The 27682-nt window shown below is 41.3% G+C and overlaps 1 protein-coding gene across 1 annotated transcript in view; it reads left to right on the forward strand.

Annotated features, from left to right (window-relative positions):
• The first annotated feature begins 3911 nt into the window (after positions 1–3911).
• The window catches only part of COL19A1 (collagen type XIX alpha 1 chain), a 362938-nt gene continuing 339167 nt past the window's right edge, over positions 3912–27682 (forward strand). Inside the window, exons 1-4 of the mRNA XM_029223905.1 lie at positions 3912–3968; positions 11681–11807; positions 24836–24910; positions 25762–25861. Of these exons, the coding sequence (XP_029079738.1) occupies positions 11717–11807; positions 24836–24910; positions 25762–25861 (266 nt within the window). The 5' untranslated portion in view covers positions 3912–3968; positions 11681–11716. The remainder of the gene's footprint in view (positions 3969–11680; positions 11808–24835; positions 24911–25761; positions 25862–27682) is intronic.

Genomic DNA, 27682 nt, shown 5'->3' on the forward strand with positions numbered 1-27682 from the left:
GTTCCAAAACCTCTTAAAGACTATGAAATTATTAAAATATTTATGAAAATAATGCTAACATGAAGATGATTTACTTGTATTAAAGCACAAATTGGAAGCAAAATTTCAGGCTTCCTGTTAGGTAGTTTTAAAGGCTTATTTTAAATAGTACTAATTAAATGTCAATGTAAAGTTAATTGTCTATGGGAGAAATAAAACCTGGATGCTTTCATTCCAATTAAAAGGTAAAGTACAATTGCTTTGAGAGGAAAAAATATTCAAAGAGGGGTAATACTATTTAGAAAATTAGAGAAAGGTCACCACAGTCTGATGCAGGTATGGGAACCCTGTTTTTCGGATGGCCATCTGGGCAGCATGACTCATGTAACATCCTCCCTCCTTGGCCTCTTTCCACAGTCAACCAAAAACCAGTGATGAAAATTACAGGAGAAGAAAACACATCAGGAGGTTTTAAGTCCTGACATGTAAACACGGTTTGCGTCACTATGGATGCAAGACTCTAAAACTACAGGGATTTTGATCAGGATGAAAGACAGGTTTAAAAACTACCAGTCGACTCTTTCACAGTTTCACTTCAATGAGTGGAAATGAGCTGTCTGCTAACAATTTTTTTTAACACTTAAAATTTTTTGCCAGCCTGATTTTATTTCCTGATCTGTGAGCGCAGACATTTGTGAAGCCAATTGCTATGGTTTAAGATAACTTTTAAGCTTAACGATTTTCACCAGTATGGATCAATAGTATAATTTATCCTATTTCGCCAACTGTGGCAATACTGAACATTAAACCAAGTTATCTGTTTTCTAATGCCTGACTTACTTTTCCGAATTCTATAATGGTTCTACTTTTCTTTCAAACATATATATATGTATATATGTCTATACAATATGTATATATACCTACAAGTATACATACATACCGTCTATATATACTGTCTCTACACACACGTCCCCACACACTGATCCGCAGAAAAATGTCACCTTCACAGGTTCGAAGGGATCCCAAAGTGTTCAAAACCCAGGATCTGCAGTACCAATCCATAGAAAGATATAATATTTAAAATCACAAAATAGTTTTGTGGACTCTGAGACAAAACCGTGTCACGCAAGCCTGTACACAGGAGCCTGATTAGAAGGCTGGCGGGCTCTGCTGACCAAATTCATCTAAACTGACGGAAAAGCACAAACTGAAACGTAAACGATGTCCTTCTTTAGCTCAACTGTTAAAAAGCCAATTATCTACCTGTGCGTGCTCGCCGCATGCAATACTTTGATGACACTTCGCAATCAGGAGTGAGAAACTCTGAAGCCTTTGCATCCACCCGTCCTTCTATCTGGGAACCAGCAAACAAAACAGAAACCCGAAAGGCATTGACTCCCGGCTGTAGGGCGACGTGGCTGTAATGCAGGAAAACCTGGGCCTGAGTTGGCGGAGTCCTCGGTCCTCGCCGAGTGGGAGGGTCACACGGGGAGAGACTAATAAGGGCAGCGAGGCGTCCCCCGTCCCCACTCGCAGGGCGCTCAGTGCTCGCGGTGCTGCAGCCGCGCGCTGTCTCCGCTGCGCCTCCGAGGGCCCCGCGCGCGGTCAAGGTAAGTGCGCGGCGCCGCGACCCTGCCCGTCGCCCGCTCCCTCGCACGCACGCGGCTCCGGGTCGCCGCTCGCGTTCGGGCTCCTTCGCGTGCATCCGCTTTTCCAGAAAATCTGAAAACGGCGCTACCCTCGTAGGTGGGTTTGGGTGGATAAATGACGTACACCTGCAATTGCGCATTCCCATAGGTAGCCTAACCCTGGGACCGGCAACGTTTGGCACGATCTGGCCACTGGAGCACGCTGCGTAGACCGTAGGTCGTGTTCCTGTGTTCCCATAATGCAGGCTGCGGGCTGTATACTTTAGTTCTAGGTGGTTCTGCCGGCTCTGTGTGTTTGTAGAGCGGAACCAGGACCCCTGCTGATGCGGTGAGAACAGGCACCGAACACAGGGGAAACAAGGATCCCTGGGGTGGAATGCGCAAAACAAACCCAGTCAATAGAAATTCAAGCCGTTAGAGCTTATTTTTTGGTTTCTGTCTAGAAGCGAGGAGACAGTTACGGGACATAAATTGGGAGACGTGGGGTTGCGGCGCCTCCTCCCCTACCCGTTCTGACCCGAGGCTGCTTCTCCGAGCGCGGCTCCCGGGGTGCGGCGCGGGCGGGGATCCCGGGACTCGGCCTCCCCGGCCCGGCTCATCCCGGCGCGCCCGGCCCTGCGCCCTGATTGCCCCGCAGCCGGCGCCGCGAGGCCGGGCCGAGCGCCGGGGTCCCCGCCGTCCCCTGCCGCCGCCAGATCCGCCGCGGCCGCGGGGAGGAGGCGGGCACTGCAGGGTCCCGGAGAAGTTTGTTGGCCCGGAATCAAGCTTGCCGCGGCCGCGGGCTCTCCAGCTCCTCCGGGGCGCGCGGCGTGGCCGCGAAAGCTGCCTCAAGTCGGTTACGGAGGGAGGGGGAGAAAAGCGAGGCGAGTAGGTGGGCAGACGAGCCGGTGGACCGGCAGGGCTGCAGCAGCCTCAGAGGCGCAGAGACGCGGATTGGCAGAGGGTGGGGAGAAGCAGAGTTCCAGATCGCAGGGTCAGCCAGCCTCAGGGGACAGCAGACTGGGGGTAAAAAGAGGAGGACCCAGATTCCCGCAAATGCATCGTTTTAATCGAACCATCCAGGAACTGGTGACCGGAGCCACTGCTGGAGGCTGGGAAATGGGAGCTTAAAGGAAACCACTGAGCTGCCTCCCCCTACCCTCCCCCCGCCCCCGTTCCAAGACTACTTGGTTCCATCTTCTGCTTGGAGGAGGGGGCCGAGGAGAAACCAGATGGGAGGATGGTCCGGACGCGCAAAAGGGTTTTGTATCTGCCTGATAATGGAGCGGAGGAGATAAAACCTCTCCAACAGCCCCCTTCCCACCCATCCCGACAAAAAAAAAGAGAGGGAGAGAGCAATGGTGCTTCTTCTGCTCCAAAACAAGTGCCACTGTCATTCTTTAAGGGATTTAATAAACCTCTTCAACTGAGTGACAGTCTTTCAGCATCTCCTTCTGGTCCGTGGGGAAAAAACGGTGGGACCCTAAATAGAGATCTTTGACGTGTGCCTGCAGAAGAGAAGAGATGTTTAGGTCTTCAGATGGTGCAACACGTCCCTAAAACCCCTTCCTGAGGAATAGCTCTTCAGGATGGAAAAGAGGATGGTGATGCCCAGGGTGGAAAGTTCATTCTCTCCCTGGGTGTTAGAAAATGGAGAAAGTTACAGGCAGGTGCTTCTATAATGTGTTGTCCAGCCTGATCTCTAGAACTGGTCAGGAATCTAAGTGGGGTTTGCTGAGAAAGGAGGGAGAAGGTGGGTGATAGAGTAGGGGATAGAGCCTGAACCTGATAAAAAAATAAGGTCAGAGAAAGAGCAAAAAGATGACAGAAAACCAAGAGTGATTATTCATTCTCACAGTTGGGACGTGATCTCTGTGCCTGAATCATCATCATCCAAGGAAACCACCTAAAACAGATGGAAACCCGTGGTATTGTCCAGAAATAGAAAGCTCCCATCTACTTTCTGGTCCTTCAGTTTAATCTCTCCTGCTGCAATTTTAGTTCATTTTTTTCCCCAGCAGACAGCAATGCCCAGTGGGTACACAGAATGGATGGTTTAAAGGCAGGAGAAGATACGCAGATAGAGACCATGGTTGTCTGGCCAGTTGGCATCATTAATACAAATTCAAGTGAAGAATAAAAAATTAGCAGGAATATGAACTAGCAGAGCTAGAGAGATGCAATATATAACCTGGAGAGGATGCTGGAAAAAATATTTGAGGTGGGCCACGTTGAGGAGTATATCTTAAAGAGGCAGAGAATAAGGAGGCTTAGCAGGACACAGCAGGAGAGAGGACCTTCCAGCCAGAAGGAAAGGCACGTGTGGAGGCTTAGAGGTGGGCGCGAGCCGTCATGTGCCTGGTAAGTTGGAGAATCCAAGCTGGGGTGAAACCAGAGATGAGGAGATCAGATAGCACCTGCCCAGGAAAGATTGGAGAGGAGAGCTGAAGGGCCAGGGGCTCGATAGGGTGTGATTCTGCGGGCCACGAGTGAGATAACCAGGTGAGGAAGTTGCACATCGAATTTGGAAATGATAGAAAGATGGGAAATGCAAGCATGGTATCAAAAAAAAAAAAAAGAGTGGAACAATAGGCCTCTCTTATCCATGCAGAGGTTGTGAGGCCCAAAGCGCCTCTGATCCCTCTCGGAGAGAAAGCAAAGATAGTCCTGAGATTGCAAGGTTATTCGATCAGAACATTAGGAGAGACTTCCAAATGGGAACATCAGGAAAAGTTGATAGATTAGGCAAAAAGATACAATATTTATTTAAAATTTGAAGCGGCATAGGGTCATTGATATAGAAATACCTGTGGAGGCCGAGCTAGAGAATTAAAATATGACAAAATATTGGTCGGTCATGGTGGTTGAAACTGAGAATAGCATCCAGAAAGAAAGTTGATGGTGACAGCTGTCTTTTAGAGAAGTGAGTCAATAAAAGAAACAGGTTGTTGAGGGTGGAGAGTGTTGGTTAAACCTGCTCAAGGGGAACCTAAGCCTGGTGACCCCCGGGAAGTCGACACTAATTTTGAAGTGACAGGAGAAATAACAGAACTTTGAGGAAACGTGATAGTGTTGATTAGTTTTAGAGAACTATAAACATTAAGAACCAGGAAGTATGTTTTCGGTAAAAGAAGAAAAGTTCAACAGTATTTTTTTGGTCTCACTAAATAACTGAAATTATGTTCCCTGAGCCTTCTTTTAGTAGTTTTTCCTCTATTTCTCTATAACTCTTCACTTCATCCATATTTTTTGTAATTGTTAAGTCCCTATCTGAATACGTTACTTGACTTCAACCCTTCATTTGCTTAATTTTAGTCCAAATAGGATTGCCTTAGACTATATTCATCCTACAAATTGATCAAATGAGGATCTATTAAATGCCAAGTTGAAACAAAATGCAAATATCAGATACAACCTGTTTTCGCCAAGATATTCAGTACAGAGAGGACACAGAATGTGCACAAGTTACTACAATGCAGGGTAGACCAAGCTGAAGCAGGGCTGGATCCTGAGCACTGGTGGATCACAAGGCAGTGTGTAATGGATTCTGAGATGGGGCTTGCAGACGTCACAGAGGACACAGCATGTGAACTACACGTGGAGGGCAGATTAGACGGAAGAGAGTTGGAAGAACATTCCAGCATGCGCAGAAGCCTGGCACATTTGGGGACTTGGGAATAGTTTGATGGGGTAGAGTTTGTTTGGACATGAGCCTGGTCAGATGAGTGGAGGCCGTGATGTAACACAGCCTTGAGTGCCTGCTGCCCTAAGGAGTGGGCATGGAAAGCACCAGGAGGCTTTGAGAAGGCAGAACACGAAAGCCGGGTCTTTGCTTTAGAAACAGAATTCCTGGGCAGTAGGGAGATGGAACTCCAGGGAACAGTCCTGGGGGAGAGGAGATTATTGGAGTCAATCGCACTTTTCCAGATTCAAAATTGTAGGGAAGTGAAGTAAGGCAGCTTTTGTGAGGATGGTTGGTATGGATTCAAGAACCATTTCAAAAGTAGATTTGACAGATTTTGAAAGAGATTTTATATGGGGGATGAAGAATGAATTCAAGATGATTTTGAAATTTCTAGCCTGGATTCCTAAGTTAAAGATGATGCCTGTAATTAAAAGATAAAAATCAGGAGGTTTCTGTAGAATATAACAAGGGCAGAAACATTGCCGAAGCTGCAAAAGACCTTGCGGAATAACTTCAATTTCATGACTACGGTCAATAGCAAAATTATGAAATAATGCTGGATGGAGTCCTAAGCTCTTGAGGATCCTTTTTTTCCTGTTGTGGGCTTGGATTTTTAACTGCATAGGCATGACTTTCCAGCCAGTTTTTTACAATAGTTTATAGACTCTACTATAGCTTCACTAAAGATAGATTCTAAAGATTGGTAAAAGAACAGATGTGTAACACCTGTTGCTTTTGCTTATTTACAAGATGTGTCACTTCATAACAGTATGGCCAGATTTCCTTGGTGGAGTTATGTACAGGCACGTTGGAGGGTAGTCAAGAAAGTTTGATTTAAAAATCAACCCTCTACCCACTCACACGGCATTTCTTTTTATAATAAATGTTCTGAAAACTTGGGTTCTTTCAGCCATTTAACAACTCAAGCCTATTTTTTAAAGTCCACATGTGTTGCTCATTTAACAGCTGACGTAAAGCGAATTTAATGTTGCCTTTCTATTTTCTCCTTTCACTTATCTTTTGCATGTTATTTTCTATTTGGTATTAGATCTAATGCTCTGCCCCTTTACCTAAGACCAAATTCAAATTTCAGAGATGCAGAATGAGCATTATTAACTGTTTGATGGCATAGAATAAAATTATTCATGTTCTGTATGCAGATTTGGCTTGGTTTCCTTTGAGATGGCCCCCGACCATCTTATCTAGGCAGCCTCCATTCCATCATTCTGTCTACTGATTCTGCGTTCCTTTGCTTCCTAGTGTCTGTCTCTAAAAGATGACGTATGTGTCTGTTTGTTTGCCATCTCCCTGACCGGAGTGACCCAGGGACTGTTTGGCTCACTGCTTTGGTGTCCACAGTATACATAGTAGGACCACATCCTGTCGATGGGATGAAAGATTAAGATTTCCCAATATTCCTTTCTGTCCTCTTTGTGGTCTCTGTACACAAATATACATTAATAAGAAGATGTAAAAAATCTATGTCCTAATTCAAATATTCTGTTTTTATAGTTGCCATCTAAGATTTCAAGAACTGGATTAAAGAAGTTTAAAGGACAGTGGCTCTTTAAAATTCCCTAAGCCCAACCAGTCTCCACAGATATTTTGGTTGGCAAAGGATGGTGAGAATAATGGGTTTTGGTAGAGGTCACAGGCCAGCCTTCAGGCAGCAGACTTCTCTTTGCTGTTAAGACAATGAGAAGCCAGCTGCAGGCAGGGCTGTCTGGATGACCTTAGAGGGTTCCTGGTCTCCAGGAGTGTTGTTTGCTCAAGACGGCCAGTGCTGGGCATACTCACGACAGTGACTTTCGTACTGGGAAGGAACTGTGGAGGGTCTGGCTCGAATCTTGATGGAGATTAGCTGAAATTTGAAAAGGAAGCTTATAGGGATGTGATAGGTCTGTCCCACACCCTGGTAGTAAACATCATGGGGTAACAGCAGAGGATTTTTAGTCAAGCAGACCTAAACCGGAACCCCAGGCTCTGGGATCCTCTCTATGAGCTTTAATGTTTCATGTCTGTACCAGGCAAGAAGGTCCCTGCTCTGGGCTCTACATTTTAGAAGGTCTTGCTCTGTCTGTGCACCTGGTCTCAGTGGTAAGAGTCCACAGAGGTAAGGGGACTGGCCCACCCAAAGCCAGAGCTTCTAAACTAGGCTGTGGGAATCCAAGATCCTGACATTCCCTGACCAAATGACCTTTAGTCATCTTGCAGGATCTGGACACCTCTTCCTTGGGTCCATCTTCCCAGGGACAGACCAAGCCACTGGTGTGAACAATCCTGAGCCCAAGGGGTGGTCAAGGAGAGAAGTTTGCAGGTGCTGTGGACAAAGCTTGGGCTTACTGGCATGTTCCCACATGTGTGAGTGAGGCCCCTCATGGTGCAGATGGAACCAGGAATGGGAAACAGTAAGGGAGGAGCTTTGTCTAGTCCAGAGGCCACTGCATCCCTTGCAGCCTTCTCTGTTCAATTTTGAACGTGACCTTGGCTTTTAGGTCTTTGTGAAAGTTTATTTGTCAAGGTGAAAGGAGAAAATATATACTTCTTATCAGTTTTATTAGCTTTATTTTTAACTTTTAAATATTTAGACATATGGAATGAAGATCTCTTGCCCTGTACCCTGCTAACGTTAGGAGCAGGCATGCCTGCCTCTCAACTTATTGTGAATATTAAATAAAATACCATATATAAAAGAAATTCTGCTTCAGAAAATGAGACCAAGTATGTTGCCGGTAATCTCCATATCCTTCTTAAAATGCATCAAGAGCCATCTTTGTATAAGTCTGGAAAAAAGTGATTTGGGGGCCCTAAGAAACCTCAGCATCTACATATATTACCCTGAGGTTCTACATCAGTCACTCAGTTGGTAAAGTATTGAAGGTTAAAGTTTAAATCTTACCTGGAAAGAACAACACATTACACTGTGATAACATTGGCTTGGATTCATTTGTAAAACTATCTTGATAGTCACGAGCTGGGATCTGAGGGGACAGGAGAGCAAACAGGCAAGTTTCAATGAGGAAGGAGATTTTTGGATGGTGGAAAAAGCCCAGAATTGAGAAATCCAGGGAGGGCACCAGAGGTGGGTGGAGAACAGCTAGAAGCAGCCTGAGGACAGCAGGTATCTGGGGATTGTGGGAAGGATCTGGGAGAGAGGTCCAGGAAGACCTCAAGGGAAGTTTTGCCCTTGACACTTTTGTTGGGGTCAACCCTGAAATTGCCTGCAGCAGAGGGAAAACATCTGGGAAAGGTGTCTTTTTTTTTTTAAACACAAACAAGGCTTCCTTTTGAGACCCTGTAAAAAGTTTTTTCAGATGTTCGTAGCTGCGTACATGTCTAATCAGGATTGAAACAATAGAAACCTCCAATAGCAAACACGTTTTTCGAAACATACAAAAAGAAAGGATGTACGTTACAATGACCCTTAAAATATTATAAGATTCTGAAATGCCTTAAGAATTCTGAAAGGTTAAACTATCGTCACTACAGATTCAAACGTAAGTACACTTCACTGTGTCTCAAGATTTACAAATTGGCAGTTTCCTCCCTTTCAATTCAAAGAATATTTACCGAGTCCTGCTTTTCCAGGTACCATGCCAGGCACCAGGATACAGTGATGGACAAGACACACAGTCCCTGCCCTCAGGAGCTTAGAGTTGAGTGAGGGCCATAAACATGTGTACAGACAGAAAAGTCTGAGCTAGAGAAGAGGGGGCCAGGGCGTCTACTGGTCAGGGAAGGGCTCTTCCACATAGTAACATTTACATGGAAGGATGCAAGATGAACAGGACCCAGCATGTTCCTGGATGAGGAAACAGCATGTGCAAAAGCCCTGAGGCTGGAAAGAGTGAGGGAGTTTGAGGAACAGGACATCAGCAGGAGGGCGGGTAGGAGCCAGTTTACTCAGGGCTTCTGGACCATAGAAAGCCTTTTGGATTATATTCGAAGTTCAGTGGGAAACCATTGAAGGGTTAGAAATAGGGGGTGACGTGATCCAACCTTGACTTTAAGGAAAGCTGTCTAGTGCTATGTAGAGAGTGAACTCGGTCAGGAGCCCATCGTGCATAAGGAATCAGTCAGGAAGCTTTGGAGGAGTCGACACCAGGGCAACCTGAGCTAGGCCAGTGGCAGAGGAGAGGAGAGCAATGGTTAGTGGGTTTGAGATGTGTTTGGGGTAACACTGATGCGACTTGTTGATGGGGATGTGTGAGATGGGGGTACAGAAGGCGGAAGAATCCATGTGATGCTTGGGTGTCTAGCTGGAGCGCTTTGACGGGGGCTAATCATGGAGACTGAGAAGAACGCGAAGGTGCAAGGTGTGGTTAAGAACCAAGCATTCGATTTGTATGCAGTTATAGGCGTCTCTGTGATGTCTGACAGGGAATAGTGAGTAGGCCGCTGGACGCAAAGTCTAAAGTTCGGAGACCAGGATTAGACTGGAGAGGTAAATTTTAGACCCATCATCTGACAGATACTGCTTAAAGCCGAGAGGATTGGTAAGATTACCTAAGAGACATTATAAAGAGAGAGGAGAGGAGGACCCATAGATCCCACCATTAAGAAATCAGGTAGAAAGAAGATCTAAGAAGGGGAATTAGAAGGAAATACCAGAGAGTGCGAGGGCAGGGGGGCCAATGAGAGTGAGGGTTTCAAGAAGGAGGGCGTGATCAGCTGCTGGAAATGCCACGGAGAGTTGAATTAGATGCAAAGAGAAAAGGATCCTTCTTTCAAGTTTTGCTGAACTTGGCTGGAGACATTTCAGTAGAGTGGTGGAATGGCAATTCTTTTGTAACTAGAACACTCAGTCAACTAACCATAACATCAATTCTTCAAACATTTTGAGGAAATGAGTGTGAAGTTGAGTACTTTTATCCTCTAAGTGACTCAAAGAAATAGTTGGGAAACCTCAAGTTTGAATTCATAAGCTTATGGCTATATAGCTCTCTGGTTCTTTGTTGCCGAAACAGGGACCAAAGCTTCAATGAACATAAATTTTTAGGATGCTCTGGCATTTCTCCATTGTTCAAACATCACTATCAGCCTCAGGATGAATAGCTAAATATAACTACATTTTTACTCATTATTTTTTATGAATATGTGGAGCAAACAATTATAATAGCAGATACTTTTTGGAACAATTACTGTATTCAATGCCCTGTGCTATACTCTTTCCAGGTATTAAACAATTTATTGCTAGTATTATTCCCAGTTTTCAGACGAATAAATGAAGTCTTGGAGAAATCATGTAACTCATTCGTGAGTGGTGGAACCTAGGCATGAAGTTTTAACACTGTGCTATACTGCTAACTTATCAACTCATAAAAATCAGTTTGGTTAAAAATGCAAACAATCAAGGATCTCTATGAAAGTTAGATCCATAGTTGTGAGTTCATTTATTTGAAATAGAATTAATTACTTTAACAGTTACCAACGGCCTTGAAATAATAGCTAGGATAAGTTTCCAAAGTCATATGAGGATTACGACCATAGCTGGATAAGAGAGTTCGAAAGAAATAAGGTATAGGGCTTCCCTGGTGGCGCAGTGGTTGAGAGTCCGCCTGCCGATGCAGGGGACACGGGTTCGTGCCCTGGTCAGGGAAGATCCCACGTGCCGCGGAGCGGCTGGGCCCGTGAGCCATGGCCGCTGAGCCTGCGCGTCCGGAGCCTGTGCTCTGCAACGGGAGAGGCCACAACAGTGAGAGGCCCGCGTACCGCAAAAAAAAAAAAAAAACAAGAAAATACTGACACATGCTACAAGATGGTTGAACCTCAAGGACAATATGCCTGGTGAATAAAGTCGCAAGAGGATAAATACAGCGTGCTTCCACGTGCATGTGACCTAGAGCAGTCAAATTTGTAGAGACAGAAAACAGAATGGTTGTTGCCAGGGGCTGGGGTGGGAGAAATGGGGAGTTACTGTTTAATAGATACAGAGTTTCAGTTTTGCTGGATGAAAAGTGACAGGTGGTGGTGGTGATTATACAGCATGAAGATACTGAATGCCACTGAACTGTACACGTAAAAATGGTTAAGATGGTAAACTTTGTTATGCGTATTTTACCAGGATTAAAAATAAAGATATATACATATCATTGTAAGTAGCGTGGCTTTAAAAAAATTTAGAAGAAGAGAAATTTAAGTTATATGAGGCTGTATGGACATTGATAACTAATTAGGAACTAATCTGAAAATATTTTCAGAGGCTTTCATGCATAATAAGGTATATATTAATAATGTCTAATTACATGTATAAGCAGATATCCAATTATATAATTATATATATTGTAAAAATCTATTGTGTTCTCTTTGGTGACGAGGATTTTCTGGAGATAATGATGAAGGGAACTGTATGCAATAAGCTCAATTCAGATATTTTGTTCTGTTGCAGGTCTGTGGCCACTGGATCCCATGGTTTTGAGGCGCCATGAGACCCGCTGGCTCTTGGAAGCTTTGGTTCTGGGCAGCGATGCTCCTGCTTCCTGCTTCCGCTTCCGTGGTGAGCAGGGACAAGCCAGGTATCCAGGCCACCTCTTGTCCAGTCTCCAAATGTTATTTATAGTCTTTATTTTAAAAAAATATTAAAATAAATCATATTAGGGTTGAAGAGGCCATAGAGTCAATCTACTAGCACAAAATAGATAATAATTTATTGTTTTCCCCATTGACCTTCACATTGCACATTGAGAATGTCTAAAATTACATTTTTTATATGCATATTATATTAGTCTAAATAGCCTTTTCTTTCTCTCACTGATATTTACAAATATAAATATGTATGTACATCTCTGTGTGTGTCTATTTTTCTCTTTCCCCTTTAAATGAAGTTTTTCAAGTTATTCAAATTGTAAGTATGGAAACCCATCCTCAGTTAGGATTAACCAAGGACATAGCTAATGTTAATTACAGAAGAGTGAAAAACAGAATAAGAAATAGAAAAGGAAATGTAGTTTAATTATATATCAATTTTGTAGTATCTCAGATGAGGCAAACAAAAGATTAACAGTCGTGAGAGCACTTTTTGAACTAAATAGATAATATTTATTTGCAACTGTTCAGTTATCAACCTCATAAATATTTCCAAAGGACTTGAAAGCAATTTGAAACATTCACTTCCACCTCTGATTTTTAAAAATGATCCGGTGGCTAATTTGGAAGTCTCTTCTTGAAGATTGAGTATGCGTAAGTTACTGACCTCAATGTACTTCGCATTCCAAAGTTGAACTAGACACATTGAAAAGCCATTTGCTGAGCAAAGAGAAACTTCAACTCACCTTCTATGCAAAGGATCACATATGATATATTCTGACCCTGGTCACATATGATGACGTGTCCTGAGACTATGAGTCTTATTGTGCTTATTCTTTTGAATGTTTCTTTCAGAATTTTTGCTAAACAGGTATAAACATACCCTAGTAGAGACTTTTGAGTTTGAAGCACTCATAAAATAAAAACATACCTGAGTCACGGTGTTTTGTAAGTCTTTATGATTTTTTACTAACTTGGCAGGAGTTACATTTCATAAAATAATCTACATGAAAGTTTGAATATTCTAACACTGTACAAATGACATCCTGTGGCTATCATACTTTTTTTGGGGGAAAATCGTTTTTCAGAAAAGTCGGGCGTGACTCATGGCAAAAAGAAGTCCCTATGGCAGGGAGTTTATTCTGATAATGTTGCTACTGTTCTGAATTAAAAAAATATATATTTATTTATTTGGGCTACGCCAGTTCTTAGTTGCAGCATGCGGGCTCTTAGTTGTGGCGCGCAGACTTCTTAGTTGCAGCATGCATGAGGGATCTAGTTCCCTGACCAGGAATCGAGCCCCACGCGCCCTGTATGGGGAGTGCAGAGTCTTACCCACCCGACCAGCAGGGAAGTCCCTCTTCGGAATCTTTTTTACATCTCTTCCTTTTAAGAGACGTAGCAGGAAATCCAATTTGCTACTTAATCAGAGGGGATAGGACTTTTTTGGTTTGAAAGGAGAATGAATCAGTTTCTAGGCACGTGCTAGTGTGTAATAAATAAATGTTCCTGATGATATTGATTTGAAGGATCTACATAAATGGTTTTCCAATTTTAGTGTGAGCAAGAATCATCTGGGGTACTGATTCTGGAGTCCCACTCCCAAAGATTCCTATGATGTGGGACAGCATGGGGTGGGATTCAGTAATTTACATCTTTAACCAGCTCCCCACGTGAATCTAATGCCTATGTTTGCGGAAAACAGAGGAACACTCACCTTTGGGATGATTAACTATTTCTTTTTATTATTATTATTTTTTTCTTAGCTGGTTGTCTTGCACCTTACACTACCAGGTTGCATTTGTTTATTTATTTAGACTTTAATAACGTTTTGGGGAGGGGTAAGAGCACTTAGCATGAGCTCCTCTCTGGTAACAAATTTCTATGTGTATAATACAGTACTGTTCACTATAGATCTTGCGTACAGTACTGATCATCTTGCGTAACTGAAACTTCTCCATCTTGGGATTCCCCTGAATGTTTGCTCTTATAGCTTGGCTATGTCAATTCTTTAATCAGGTTATATTGTATGTAGGAAGACTGAAATGCATATATTCTAGCCCAATTTACCCTACCAAATTAACCTTTCTGAAAGATTTTCCTAAGAGTGTGAATTCCAAATTAATTGGAACTCTAGTAAGATTCACGTAACCTGAAGCACTAAGGGAAATTCCTAAAGAAAAAAAATGAAGAGTTGTTTTTTATCAGGGCACTTGGTAGGAGATGCTTGTGAAACAGCCCACACTAAACGTGTCATGGAAATTGCTTAACTGCAAGTATCGTTTGCTTTCATTGAAAATGTCAGCACAGCCCTGTCATAAGTATTATTGAAGAGTATAACATTTCGGGCCTGGCAGGGGCTCTTCTCATGTCTTGTGTGTCTGATTCATAGCACAAAGTTCCCTTTTTAGTTTCCTCATGTGCAGACCTGTGCCTGTGGTCACTAACCATTTACCGGAGGGAAGTGATTACAGCCTAAAAATAAAATATAACAAATCTGAGGGAGAGGCTAGGGTTTCAGCTCTGGAGTCTGTGAAGTTGTCAACAATCTGCTGTTAAACTTAAATACACGAAGGATAAATCGAGTCTTTTAATCGCTTTACTTAACTCAATGGTGTGCCTAATGATTGCTTGCAATATTGGGCCAGTTGGGATGGAATTCAAGAGTAATATGGAGGGATTCGATAATACCTTTAATATTAAAATCTTGAAGCTATTCAGAATTAGCTATTCCATATTCTTTCATCAGTTTTACTATTATGTTGAGATTATGACATAAGGCATGTTTGCATATTTTCACACTGCAGATAAACAATTTGAATGTGGCCGTTTCAGTTTAGTTGTCAAAAGAGGCTGGGGAAGAGAGTTGTATTAATTAATATACATCACAGAGATCATCTCAAAACTTGCTTTAATTACTTTCTTAAAACTTTTCTCTATGATAGAAGCTTATGTCTCATAATAGTTCCTATTTCTCATGCATTTCCCTTAATCTGTTCTAAGGCAAAAGTACTGAGTTATCATCAAAAGTAATAAAAACAGAAAATAAGGTAAGGAAGAGCAGCAAAAAAAGCCAGACTCAATAAAGAGATAATAGAATGCCATCCCTTTCACTTATGGTAAAACTTCAGGTTAAGTGTCTTGATGGAATTGATTATAAACTTAGGCCCCAAACTATACACATACACCCTTTTAAACTAGTTTTCTATTGATTATAAGGAAAAACTATTCTTCTGAAATTTGGCTTTTACTAATCGACACATGCTGCACTCTTAAACTCAAAGAGTCCAAGTATGCTATTATATAGAGAGTTTTATTTTGTGTTTTGAAGAATTCCTCATGTTCAGTATGGTACCGGATAAGAGTCCTACTGCTGACAAATGTACTTTGTAACTCCTAAATTTTTAAAGTGCAGGAAAGCTTCACAATTATTAAATAAAGGTTATAGCTCCTAACCTGGTATACTCCTCTGGGGGAACAGTTTTGGATAAAAAATTAGCAGTGAAGGTTCTGTGACCCCTCGTTACCTCTTTGTTAATATAACTGTGTTCCCATTTTTTTCTCGTTTTGTCACTTTTCCATATTTTTTTGTTATATTCTGGTCCAAGGTGCTAACCTCTTGTTGTTAACCATTGTTTTTCTCCCAACCTAGGATACTCTGTAATCCTTCATCAGATGTATTAGCAAAGTATGAAGTGTACAGGAGTCCCCAGGGCAACTAGTAACAATTAAATGAAAGGCCTCTGTCAATGGGAAGTCTGTCAGCCTTTAAAAAAAAAAAGCAAAACACCTAAAGGCTGTTATTTTGATCCATTTATGAAAAGAAAACAAACTAGTTCTATGTCTGTGGTAAATTACTGCTCTTCAACTTCCCCAACCCTGATCTTGAGACAAATGCTGTGTCATGAGTTTTGTCACTAAAGGTAAAGAAAACAATTTTCCTAATGCATGTTAGAAAACAAGAGTGATACCTGTCAGAGTGGCCATCATCAAAAAAAACACCAATAACAAATGCTGGAGAGGATGTGGAGAAAAGGGAACCTCGTGCACTGTTAGTGGGAATGTAAACCACTGTTGGTGGTGCAGTCACTGTGGAGCACTGTATGGAGGTTCCTCAAAAAACTAAAACTAGGGCTTCCCTGGTGTCACAGTGGTTGAGAGTCTGCCTGCCGACGCAGGGGACACAGGTTCGTGCCCCAGTCTGGGAAGATCCCACGTGCCGCGGAGTGGCTGGGCCTGTGAGCCATGGCCGCTGAGCCTGCGCGTCCGGAGCCTGTGCTCCGCAACGGGAGAGGCCACAGCAGTGAGAGCCCTGCGTACCGCAATAAAACAAAACTAAAACTAGAACTACTACATGACCCAGCAATCCCACTCCTGGATATATATCCCGAAAGAAACAAAAACACTAATGTGAAAAGATGCATGCACCCCAGTGTTCATAGCAGCACTATTTACAATAGCCAAGATATGGAAGCAACCTAAGTGTCCATCAACAGATGAATGGACAAAGAAGATGTGTATATATACAATGGAAAATTACTCAGCCATAAAAAGGAATGAAATTTTGCCATTTGCAGCAACATGGACAGACTTGGAGGGAGTTATGCTTAGTGACATAAGTCAGAGAAAGAAAAATACTGTAGGTTATCACTTATATGTGGAACTAAAAAATAAAATGAACTAGTGAATATAACAAAAAAGAAACACTCACAGATGTAGAGAACAAACTAGTGGTTACCAGTGGGGAGAGGGAAGGAGGGGCAGGATAGGGGTAGGGGATTAAGAGATACAAATTATTATGTATAAAATAAATAAACCACAAGGATATACTGTACAATACAGGGAATGCAGCCAATATTTTATAATAACTATAAATGGAGTATAACCTTTAAAATTTTTGAATCACTATGTTGTACACCTGAAACATATAATATTGTATATCAAATATACCTCGATAAAAAAAAGAGTGATAAATAGAACGCCTGTGAAACTGGGCAGATTTAACTCTGATTTTACAGGTAATAATAATTCCATAATATGTTATGTGGACTCCAGAGGATATGAAGAAATAGAAAAAATAAAGCAGGTGAAGTGGACAAGAGAGAGAAATATTGCAATTTCTCAGGAGATAGCTGTTGCCCTTCCTCCCTTCTGGCCTTACCTCCTGTGTAATGCCATCTATCCCTGTGGCTTTAAGTATGGTTTTTATGTCAATCACTCCCAAATTTACCTCACAGCCCGCCCCTCTTTTGTGTTCCATACCCATATTTCCTAATGGCACCTTGAACTTGACATTTCTAACTCTGTGGCTTTTCCACCGCAGCTGAATTCACTCCTTGTCACAACTCCTTTTCTTCCTCTAGTGGCATTCATTTCAGTAAACTCACCTGTTACCCAGCTGAGCAAGGCATCTCCCCCTCCTCCCTATGTTCAGTCTGTTATCACATCCTGTTGATTCTTTTTTTCTTACAAGAAAAATTTTTAAAATTTATTTATTTTTGGCTGCGTTGGGTCTTTGTTACTGGGTGCGGGCTTTCTCTAGTTGCAGCGAGCGGGGGCTACTCTTCGTCGCGGTGCGTGGGCTTCTCACTGCGGTGGCTTCTCTTGTTGCGGAGCACGGACTCTAGGCATGCGGGCTTCAGTAGTTGTGGCGCATGGGCTCTGTAGTTGTGGCTCGTGGGCTGTAGAGCGCAGGCTCAGTAGTTGTGGTGCACGGGCTTAGTTGCTCTGTGGCACGTGGAATCTTCCCGGACCAGGGCTCGAACCCGTGTCCCCTGCATTGGCAGGCGGATTCTTAACCACTGCGCCACCAGCAAAGTCCCCATCCTGTCCGTTCTTGTGTCTCAGTTCCTTCCCCCTTGTCCATCTTCAGTGTTACCTCTTTAAGTTACCACCCTATCTGGCCTCCAAGAGTATGAGCATGTGGGTGAGGGTGCCAGATGAAATACCGGCCACCCAGTTAAGTTTGAAGTGGGACAAATAATGAAAACATTTTAGTATAAGTATGCTCCAAATATTGCATCAGAAATACGTATACTAAAAATATTTTTGTTCTTTATCTGACATTCAAATTTCATTGGGCACCTGTTTTTATTTGCTGTATTTGGCAATCCTACATGGTATGAAGGGAGGAGAGGGTGTTTCATTATTTACAGGGTGGTCAGGGAGGGATGACCTCATCGAGGGGCAGTTAAGCAGAGACAGGAAGGTAGTGAGAGAGTGAAGCACGTGATCACCTGGAAAGAAGCACGTGCCAAGGCCCCGAGGCAGGGGCGTGCTCAGCGTGCAGGAGAAACGAGACAGAGCGGAAGACTGGAGTCCAGTGAGTGAGGAGAAGGGCACGTGCCCCTCAGAAATGCATCTGTGCTTTATGTGTTGTCAGCATCTGATTTCTGAGCCTGCAAGCTCAAAGGCTAGACCTTGAACTCTGGTAAAACTCACCAGAGCAGCAGACACTGCCCTGTGAGACCTCTTGGGAGATGCTAAAACCTTGCCCTCTAGGAGTACCAACGGGTAGGCTTCTGAATCTATATCTTTCAGTCACATATCTCCCCTAAAGACCTCTCAACAAGCCTTAATTCACAGGTAGTTTAATATTGTAATACTGAGTTATTCATGATACATTTAAGTACAAATGTGTGGAAACATGTACACTTAGCAAAGTTAAAATATAAATTATATATCCACTAGACAAATGACATATTTCCTTTCTTTGCAATCAGTAAAGTGGTATATTAATAGCTTAAGTAATGCTAAGAACCCTCTACAAATTGTAAAGGTGTACTAGAACATGTATACATTTATTTTTCAGGATGCCTCTAATTTTGACTTTTCCCCTTGTCTTTGTGGTGCACAAGGAATGACTTCACTCCTGGTTTTTCCTAAGGCCAGAGGCCTCTGGGGCCACAGAGAGTGACTGGTCCGTTTTCTGTATGAGCATCAGCAAAATACACACATCTTTTAGGTATTCAATCAGCAGGGAAAAAATGGAAAGTTAAAAGAATGGATTTAACTGTTCTGGGCTTTTTAGCTATTTGAGAGGAGAAAGAAGGAATTGAACATGACTTCCGTGATTAAACTGAAGACTTTTATATATAAGTGGGTATAGAAAGACCAGAACAATGATAGGAAAAATATGTTTTAAAAGACATGTGATCTAATCTCCAGACTAGAATGCTTAACAATATAATAGGGGGCCCAGTCAACAGGTGAAAAGAAGCATGAGGATTTAGAGATTAAGGGAACAAGTGATTTTTTTTAAGCACGTGTTTCAAACTGAGAGTGGGGACAAAGTATATTTCCACTAACGAATGAAGAGAGTATCATAGGTACTCTATTATTTTGTTTAGAACATGTTTTTTTTGTTTTTGTTTTTTGCGGTACGCGGGCCTCTCACTGTTGGGGCCCCTCCCGTTGCGGAGCACAGTCTCCGGACAAGCAGGCTCAGCGGCCATGGCTCACGGGCCCAGCCGCTCCACGGCATGTGGGATCTTCCCGGACCGGGGCACGAGCCTGCGTCCCCTGCATCGGCAGGAGGACTCTCAACCACTGCGCCACCAGGGAAGCCCTAGAACATGTTTTTGAGATGGATGTTCAGTATAGAGAAAAAAGCTGGACTATGGGAAACGAATTTTATTTCAGCTTTGCCATTGAGTTACTATGTGATCTGGGGGAAAATCACATAAGCTCTCTTGAATGATTTGTTTGTAGGTCCTCAGGTTTCTAATTTTTAGAGGGAGAGAAGGGTAAAATGTATGTAATTACACACATTTGTAAAATGTATGTAATTTTTTGTAGATAATCTAGATAAAATCTTCCCCAAATCTGACCTAGTTGTCTTCTTTTCTGGTTCCTTTACCCCCTTTCAATATCCTTCCAACCCTATAAGCTGCCCAGATCCTTCAAGCTAAGTCAGGAGGAAAGTGGGTCTGAAAATCACTGACAGCATCTTAGCATGAATTTGTCAAAAACTTCTGCATTTATGTTTCAAAAGGCCTGTTGATTAAGGGCCCCTAAATAGTGCATCTTTTGTGGTGAAATTTTAGTAATTACTTTTGAAAGGTTCCCAAGAGCCTTTGAAATGACACTGCTGCTGGGATTCTCCTGACTACCCGACAGGATGCTTGGATATTTGGGTCTTATCAGTAGTTCTTCAAGATAGCACGCACATTTACGCAAAAAGTATGCTTTACTTTATGTTAAAATGCAAGTGTCAATGCTTAAAGAAATGTACATATCCAACTTTTAATAGCCACTTCTACTGTGTTGCCATTTTTATGCAATGGACCATGAGACTCATGCATTCAGCTTATTGTACTTTGAGTCTTCCCCCAAAGAATTAACATTTGGTTGTTTTTTTAAACTTTAAATTGAAGTCAAATAAAATTGAGTTAAAATTGAATATATATATATTCTTTTTCAGATTCTTTTCCATTATAGGTTATTACAAGATGCTGAGTATAGCTCCCTGTGCTATATAGTAGGTCCTTGTTGCTTACCTATTATATATATATAGTAGTGTGTATATGTTAATCCCAAACTTCTAATTTATCCCTTCCCCCGTTTCCCCGTTGGTAACCATAAGTTCGTTTTCTATGTCTGTGAGTCTATTTCTGTTTTGTAAATAAGTTCATTTGTATCAATTTTTAGATTCCATATATAAAGTGATATCATGATATTTGTCTTTGACTTACTTCACTTAAATTAACATTCAGTTTTCATTTGTTTTGTTCAGCCTTTCATAACAGAGCACATATTCTAGAGATATAAAGCTGTATTTGATTTTCATAAAGACTTTAGTGAAGAAATACTTTCATAAATATTGCTGGAAGTGTTCAATTTTCTTCACTTCAAAGTGACAGGTTTATTACTTTGACATCATCGTATATTCATTAGATCCTCAGAAGAATTTACATAAGATATATACTGTTTCCAACTTGGCAATAAGCTAACATAGCTTCCACTCATTACCGAAGTGTCACAGTAGGAAGTTCCTTCCACAGTCTGGATATTTGCTTTGCCAATCATCTATTGGGGTTTCCCTATATATGTTGTGAAGGATTTAAAGTTAACCTCATTTTCTACAGTCATATAGTTATTCAAAGTCATTGTAAAAATTTGATCACAGTTTTGGTGTTCTGCAAAAATTATTTTGAGCTTAAAGTGTTTTCTCACAGACATGCTGTTTTGTATGACACACACCGGGGTCCACAGATCTTAGGTGCACAGTGTAATGAATTTTTGCATATGTATTTACACATCTGTGAAACTGCCACTCAGATCCAAATATAGAACTTTCCATGGCCCCAGAGGCTTTCTTGTAACTATCCCAGTTGACCCCCCACCAAGCTAATCAGTACTCTGACATAGATCAGTCATGCAATCTCTTGAACTTCACATAAATGGAATTCTGCAGTTTGTGTTCTTTGGGGAACGGTATTCTTTTCCACCTACCACTGTATCTCTGAGATTCATCCAGGTCATTGCATGTAGCAGTAGTTCATTCTTTTTTCTATACTTTTTTATTGTATTTACCACAATTTGTTCATTTATCCTCTTATCAATGGACATTTGGGTTGTTTCCAGTTTTGGATTATTATGAGTTATGCTGTGAGGAATATTCTCTTCTAAAAGAGCCATTTACACCATTTTTGTACTCATTTCTCTTGGGTCATTGAATTTCCAGGTTATAGAGTTCATGAATATTTAGCTTTCGGAAACGCTGCCAAACAATTTTCTAAAGTGGTTGTACTGTTCACCCCCACGAGCAACGTAGACGAGCCTTCCTTTTGCTCCACAGCCTCAACAGTATTTGATGCTGTCAGTTCTTTAATTTTTAGCCATTTAGTGGTATATCATTGTGGTTTTACTTTGCATTCCCCTGATCACTAATGATGTTAAGCACTATTTCATATGCGGGTTGGCATTTTGGATATTTTCTTTTGTGAAGTGCTTAGCTTTTTGGCACATTTTCTTTTCTTTTCTTTTTTTTTTTTTTTGTGGTACGCGGGCCTCTCACCGTTGTGGCCTCTCCAGTTGCGGAGCACAGGCTCCGGTCGCGCAAGCCCAGCGGCCACAGCTCACGGGCACAGCCCCTCCGCGGCATGTGGGATCTTCCCGGACCGGGGCACGAACCCGTGTCCCCTGCATCGGCAGGCGGACTCTCAACCACTGCACCACCAGGGAAGCCCTGGCACATTTTCAAAATAGGGTTTTCAATCTTTTCCCCGTTGATTTGTGAGAATTCTTTGTATGTTCTGGATATGATGCTTGATTGGATATACATATTGTAATAGTCTGTGGTTAGCCTTTTCAGTCTTTTAATGTTGTCTTGTGATTATTAAGATTTTAATGAAGTCCAGTTTATCAACCTTTCATGTTGAGGTCTATCAAGGAATATTTGCTACCCTCAGTTCATGAAGATTTTACATTTTTCTGTAGTTCGTTATTGTTTTACCTTTCATGTTTAGGTCTAAGATCATCTCTAATTAATTTCTTTGCATGGTTTGAGGTAAGGGTCACAGTCCAGTGTTTTTCTACATGGACAGTCAGTTGATCCAAAATCACTGACTGAAAAGACCATCCTTTTCCCAACGAATTGCAGTGGCCCTTTTGTGGTAAACATGTACACAGGTCTGTGTTTGGACTCTCTGTCCAATTAATCTATTTATATGTGCACCAAAATCACGTTATAAAAATCCCTGGTGTCCAATAGTACATGTTCTCAGGCTTGTTCTTCTTCAGTTTTGCCTTAGCTGTTCTAGTTTTTTTGGAGTTCACCTTAAATTTGAGAATAAGGTTGTCAGTTTTCCACAGACACACACACACACACACACACACACACAACCTGTTGGGATGTTAATTGTTATTGCACTACGTCTAGATGTAAAATTGAGAACTGACATCTTAACAATACCGAGTCTTCCAGCCTAAATACTTGTTTAATCCACTCAGTCATTTAGGACTTTAATTTCTCTCTGCAACATTCTCTAGTTTTCAGTGCAGAGATCTTGAGGAGATGCTTGGTTTTTATAAACATGATGATGAACTCAGATAAAAAAATGGGTATGATTTCAATTTTCTCAAAAAATGGGTAGTGTTTACAAAAGACCCGATTTTATTATTATTTAGGACGTGCAATCATGTTAAGATCTCTGAGACAGGAATTTCCAGAGTAACTAAGTAATCTCTAAAATATTCAGTGCTATATATTTTAATTGTGTGGATTGCAGCTTTTAAATCTAAGTGGTAGCACTATTTATAATCCGATTTATTCTTCTGGTTAAATATATTAAGCTGATGCCCTGTCACCACCCTTGAAGTCTTTGACACATTTGTTAAATGAAGGGCTGAAAGGCTGAGCAGTTGACCAGGAGAACTGATGGTTTCCACTTCCCATAGAGCAGGAGATCAGTGTGGTTTTCAGCAGTTTATCTCCTCTCCGTCATAAAAACTTTGAGGTCATTATACCCAAACATGAATTTTAGACATTTTAAAAAATTAAGGTTGTGACTGCATGATGCCAAAGTAGTTCATCAATTTAGCTTAAGAACTGTCCAGTTGTCCAGTTGGCATATTATAGAAACTAGCTGCAATATGGTCTGCATTGGCTATTAATTTCCTAGAATCTAGCCTGAATTAAATTTAAACAAACCCCAGATAACAAGAAATTAGTGTATGTATGTACATTACTATATTACTGTGTCGCGGTGCAGTGAGTATGTAAATTCACTGTAAGTGGAGGCAGACTTTATCTTTTACTTCTTTGAACATCGTTAATTAGCATTAGCATATAATTAATACTTTCTCAATGATTTTTATCTCATTTATTTTTCATTATAGGCCACTTTGGTATGGCAGAGGTCTTTGCTTTTGCTTTTTAGTTTTATTTTAATAACTTAGTTCAGGCTGCTCTGACAAGAATATCATAGGCTTGGAGGCTTAAACTACAGACGTTTATGTCACACAGTTCTGGAGGCTAAGAAGTCTGAGATCAGGCTGCCAGCCTGACCAAGTTCTGATGAGAACCCTCTTCCTGGTTTCCTCACAAGGCAGAGAGAGAGAGAGAAAGAGTCCCTGTTCCTCTGCCCTCTTGTAAGGACATCCATCCCATCACCAGGGCTCCACCCCTAGGGCCTCATCCAAACCTGATTCCCTCCCAAAAGCCCCATCTCCAGATAGCACCACACTGGGGATTAAGACCTCAGCATATGAATTTAGGGAGGGGTACATTTAGTCCCATGCAGTCTCCTCCTGTTCTAAAGTTTAATATCACTAATACCTAAACCTGAATCCAAGGTGTGTGAAAATAGTAGCAGGTCACTTCTTCTAACATTAGAATATACTTTGAGTATGAAAACTTAACGATATTAAAGCTAGCTAATTTCCTTATGTTGAGTATAGAGTGACAATTAGAACATTAGAGCAAACAGTAGCTAACACTGACAAGCGTTCCCTGTGTACCAGGGACTTCACATACATAACCACATGTATTCCTCACGAACACACTGTGAGGTGGGTAATACTCTTATCCTTATTTAAAAGGAATTTAATTGGGCTTCCCTGGTGGTGCAGCGGCTGAGAATCTGCCTGCTAATGCAGGGGACACGGGTTCGAGCCTTGGTCTGCGAGGATCCCACATGCCACGGAGCAACTAGGCCCGTGAGCCACAACTACTGAGCCTGCGCGTCTGGAGCCTGTGCTTCCCAACAAGAGAGGCCACGATAGTGAGAGGCCCGCGCACTGCAATGAAGAGTGGCCCCCGCTTGCGACAACTAGAGAAAGCCCTCGCACAGAAACAAAGACCCAACACAGCAAAAATAAATAAATTAATTAATAAAAACTCCTACCCCCAACATCTAAAATAAATAAATAAAATAAAAGGAATTTAATAGAGCGGTTTAATTGCTTTCCATTTTTATCTTACATTTCAGATTGTATTGTATGATTCAAATTTATTTGAAAAAAATGATAGACAATGTAATGAAAATTCTCAATACCTTTTTTTCTTTTTTAATAGAGAAACAATGTCCTATACTGAGGAAAGAGGGACACCAGTTTACACCAGACTACAGAGATAAAGTTGAAGTTTCAGGTAAGCATTACAGTTCTTCACAAAGAAACATTTTTGTGTAAAATTATCACCAAACACGTAGTGTATTGTAGGTGACTCCTTCACATTGTAATTTAAGATAACACCAATACTAAAAAATTAAAAGCAAAGAAGTCAAATGATGTACAAAAATTTCTGAGCGCAGAATTCTACATCATTTAACCTAGGACCACCAACAACTCAACCTCTCGGAGAACAAAAGTTATTTAAAATTTTAAAAGTTGTATCCATTGTAGAAAGTTTGAAAAAAAGAAAAGAAAATGTATGAGAAAGAAGATCTCACTACCCAAATACAGTCATGATTCCCTTTTTGTAACATTCTTATCTTTCTCTTTCTCTTTTTTCCCTTCATCCTCCGTTTTCTCTCTCCACCCTTCCCCCACCCACATATGCACACGTAATCATAATACATATACTGCATTTGAAATCCGAGCATTTCCCCACATTAACATATATTTTTCTAAAGCACGATTTCTTTTAAAAGACTGCTTAGATTTCAATTGAATGGCTGTAGTATTTTTTACTTAACTAATTTTCTGTCTTTAGCTATCAGAGCTGCTACAATAAACTACTCTGCTTACTTATTTAGAATAATTCCTAGGTCAAAGAAAAATAATACTTGAATCTTGTGACATATATTTCATCCTCCTATATCCTAAACAGAGGCAAAATAAATCAAGAAATTTTGCTGATCCCGTAAAGAGCAGATTTAACTTGAAATAAGTCAGTCTACAGATAAGGACTACAAAAAATCCTATTTAAAAGTTGGTAACTCTGTGAATTTACTAAATTTAATAAAACTGCTGGATTAAATCATTTGTCACATTCCACAGGTTTTGACCTAGGAGAGCGCTTTTCTCTGAGACGTGTGTTTTGTGAAGGTGATAAAACTTGTATCAAATTGGGAAGTTCACGTCTTATTAGAGACACCATGTAAGTAAAATAATAATTTTTCTTTACTTTTAAAAAATTTATTTATTTTTATTTAATTTGTTTATTTTTGGCTGTGTTGGGTCTTCGTTGCTGGGCGCGGGCTTTCTCTAGTTGTGGTGAGCGGGAGCTACTCTTCGATGCGGTGCGCAGGCTTCTCACTGCGGTGGCTTCTCTTGTTGCGGAGCACAGGCTCTAGGTGCGTGAGCTTCAGTAGTTGTGGCTCGCAGGCTCAGTAGTTGTGGCACACGGGCTTAGTTGCTCCGCGGCACGTGAGATCTTCCTGGGCCAGGGATCAAACCCATGTCCCCTGCATTGGCAGGTGGATTCTTAACCACTGCACCACCAGGGAAGTCCTTTCTTTACATTTTAATAATACAACATAAACTACTTTCTAAAGAGATTCCAAATAATTTGTTTAAAAATAAAAAGTCTTGTCGACAGTAACACAATCACTTGAATGCTGTGGTAAATGTGTTGTTTGATTATTTGTGGTTTTTAGTAATCTTTACAAACTGATCCTGTTCTATAGCGTAAATTTACATGTATCGATAGCGGCATAATCTTTAAAGAATAGTAAGTAAATTTGTTCTTGAAGAAATATTATTTATGTTTAAATAGACATAACCAAAATTAGATTTTAAAATGTGAATTTTAAACTAAGACACAATGTAGACTTAGAGACACAAGAGTGATATTTATTATCACTTACGTACTGTATATTCATTTTATATATTGTGTAGAGTATATAGTAAAGAAAAGCCTTTTTTTTTTGGTCTTGTTACTCATTTCATTTCAAAATGAATTTACTGAAGGGTTTTTTTTTAATTGTTGGTTTGTTATCTTTACTATACTTTTTCTTCTGATAAATATGAGATTAAAAAGAATGACTTGCCATTTAAATACTGACAATTTGTCAGCAATTATACAAGGCAATAATAATTCCCCATATGGTTGGCTATATGTAATTGGAGGATGGATCAATAGTAATTCAGAAAGCTTGAGTCATCAGGAAGGCAAATATAGCATATATGGTCCTGATATTCAGCCTTTGAGTCCAAGATGAACATTTCAGGGTGTGAATACACTGCAATGAATAAAGCATCAAATTCTGTTTGGGGGCTTCCCTGGTGGCGCAGTGGTTGAGAGTCCGCCTGCCGATGCGGGGGACGCGGGTTCGTGCCCCGGTCCGGGAAGATCCCACATGCCGCGGAGCGGCTGGGCCCGTGAGCCATGGCCGCTGAGCCTGCGCGTCCGGAGCCTGTGCTCTGCAACGGGAGAGGCCACAACAGTGAGAGGCCCGCGTACCGCAAAATAAAATTTAAAAAAGTAAACTGCTCATTAATTGGTAAGCAATCAGAGGGCTAAGGAAGAGGGTAATTTGATACCAGGGGATGTAATGGGTGATTTGTCTGGTGGAGAACTTCAGCAGATGTCACTGTACAGATCTATGCTATTGTGGGCGTCTTAAGCCTGAAGGTGGCTTCACATGCAGGCATTAAACCCTCAGGGCTTGACAGCTTCCTATTTGGGTAGTCATATGCAGCAAAGAAAAGTCAATATGTATCTCATCTACATTTCATATATATTGGTTTAGATGTTTCTTAACTACCAGTAGATAACTTTAATTAATGAATTTAAGCAAGGCAATAAATGCTCTTCCAAAAATTAAAATGCATTTTCTCTCTTGCCCTTTTCCTGATGATTTAAACCCCTCTAAGTCTGGCCAGGTGGCCAGAGTACTGGAGAGACAATCTTTGAAAATTCATTGAGCCTGCGTGCAAGAAGACGTAGCGAATTTTAAGTAGCTACATTGGAAAACTT

The sequence above is a fragment of the Monodon monoceros genome, unplaced genomic scaffold (assembly GCF_005190385.1).
Source record: "Monodon monoceros isolate NGI ecotype Baffin Bay Population unplaced genomic scaffold, NGI_Narwhal_1 Super_Scaffold_15, whole genome shotgun sequence".
Taxonomy (NCBI): Eukaryota; Metazoa; Chordata; class Mammalia; order Artiodactyla; family Monodontidae; genus Monodon; species Monodon monoceros.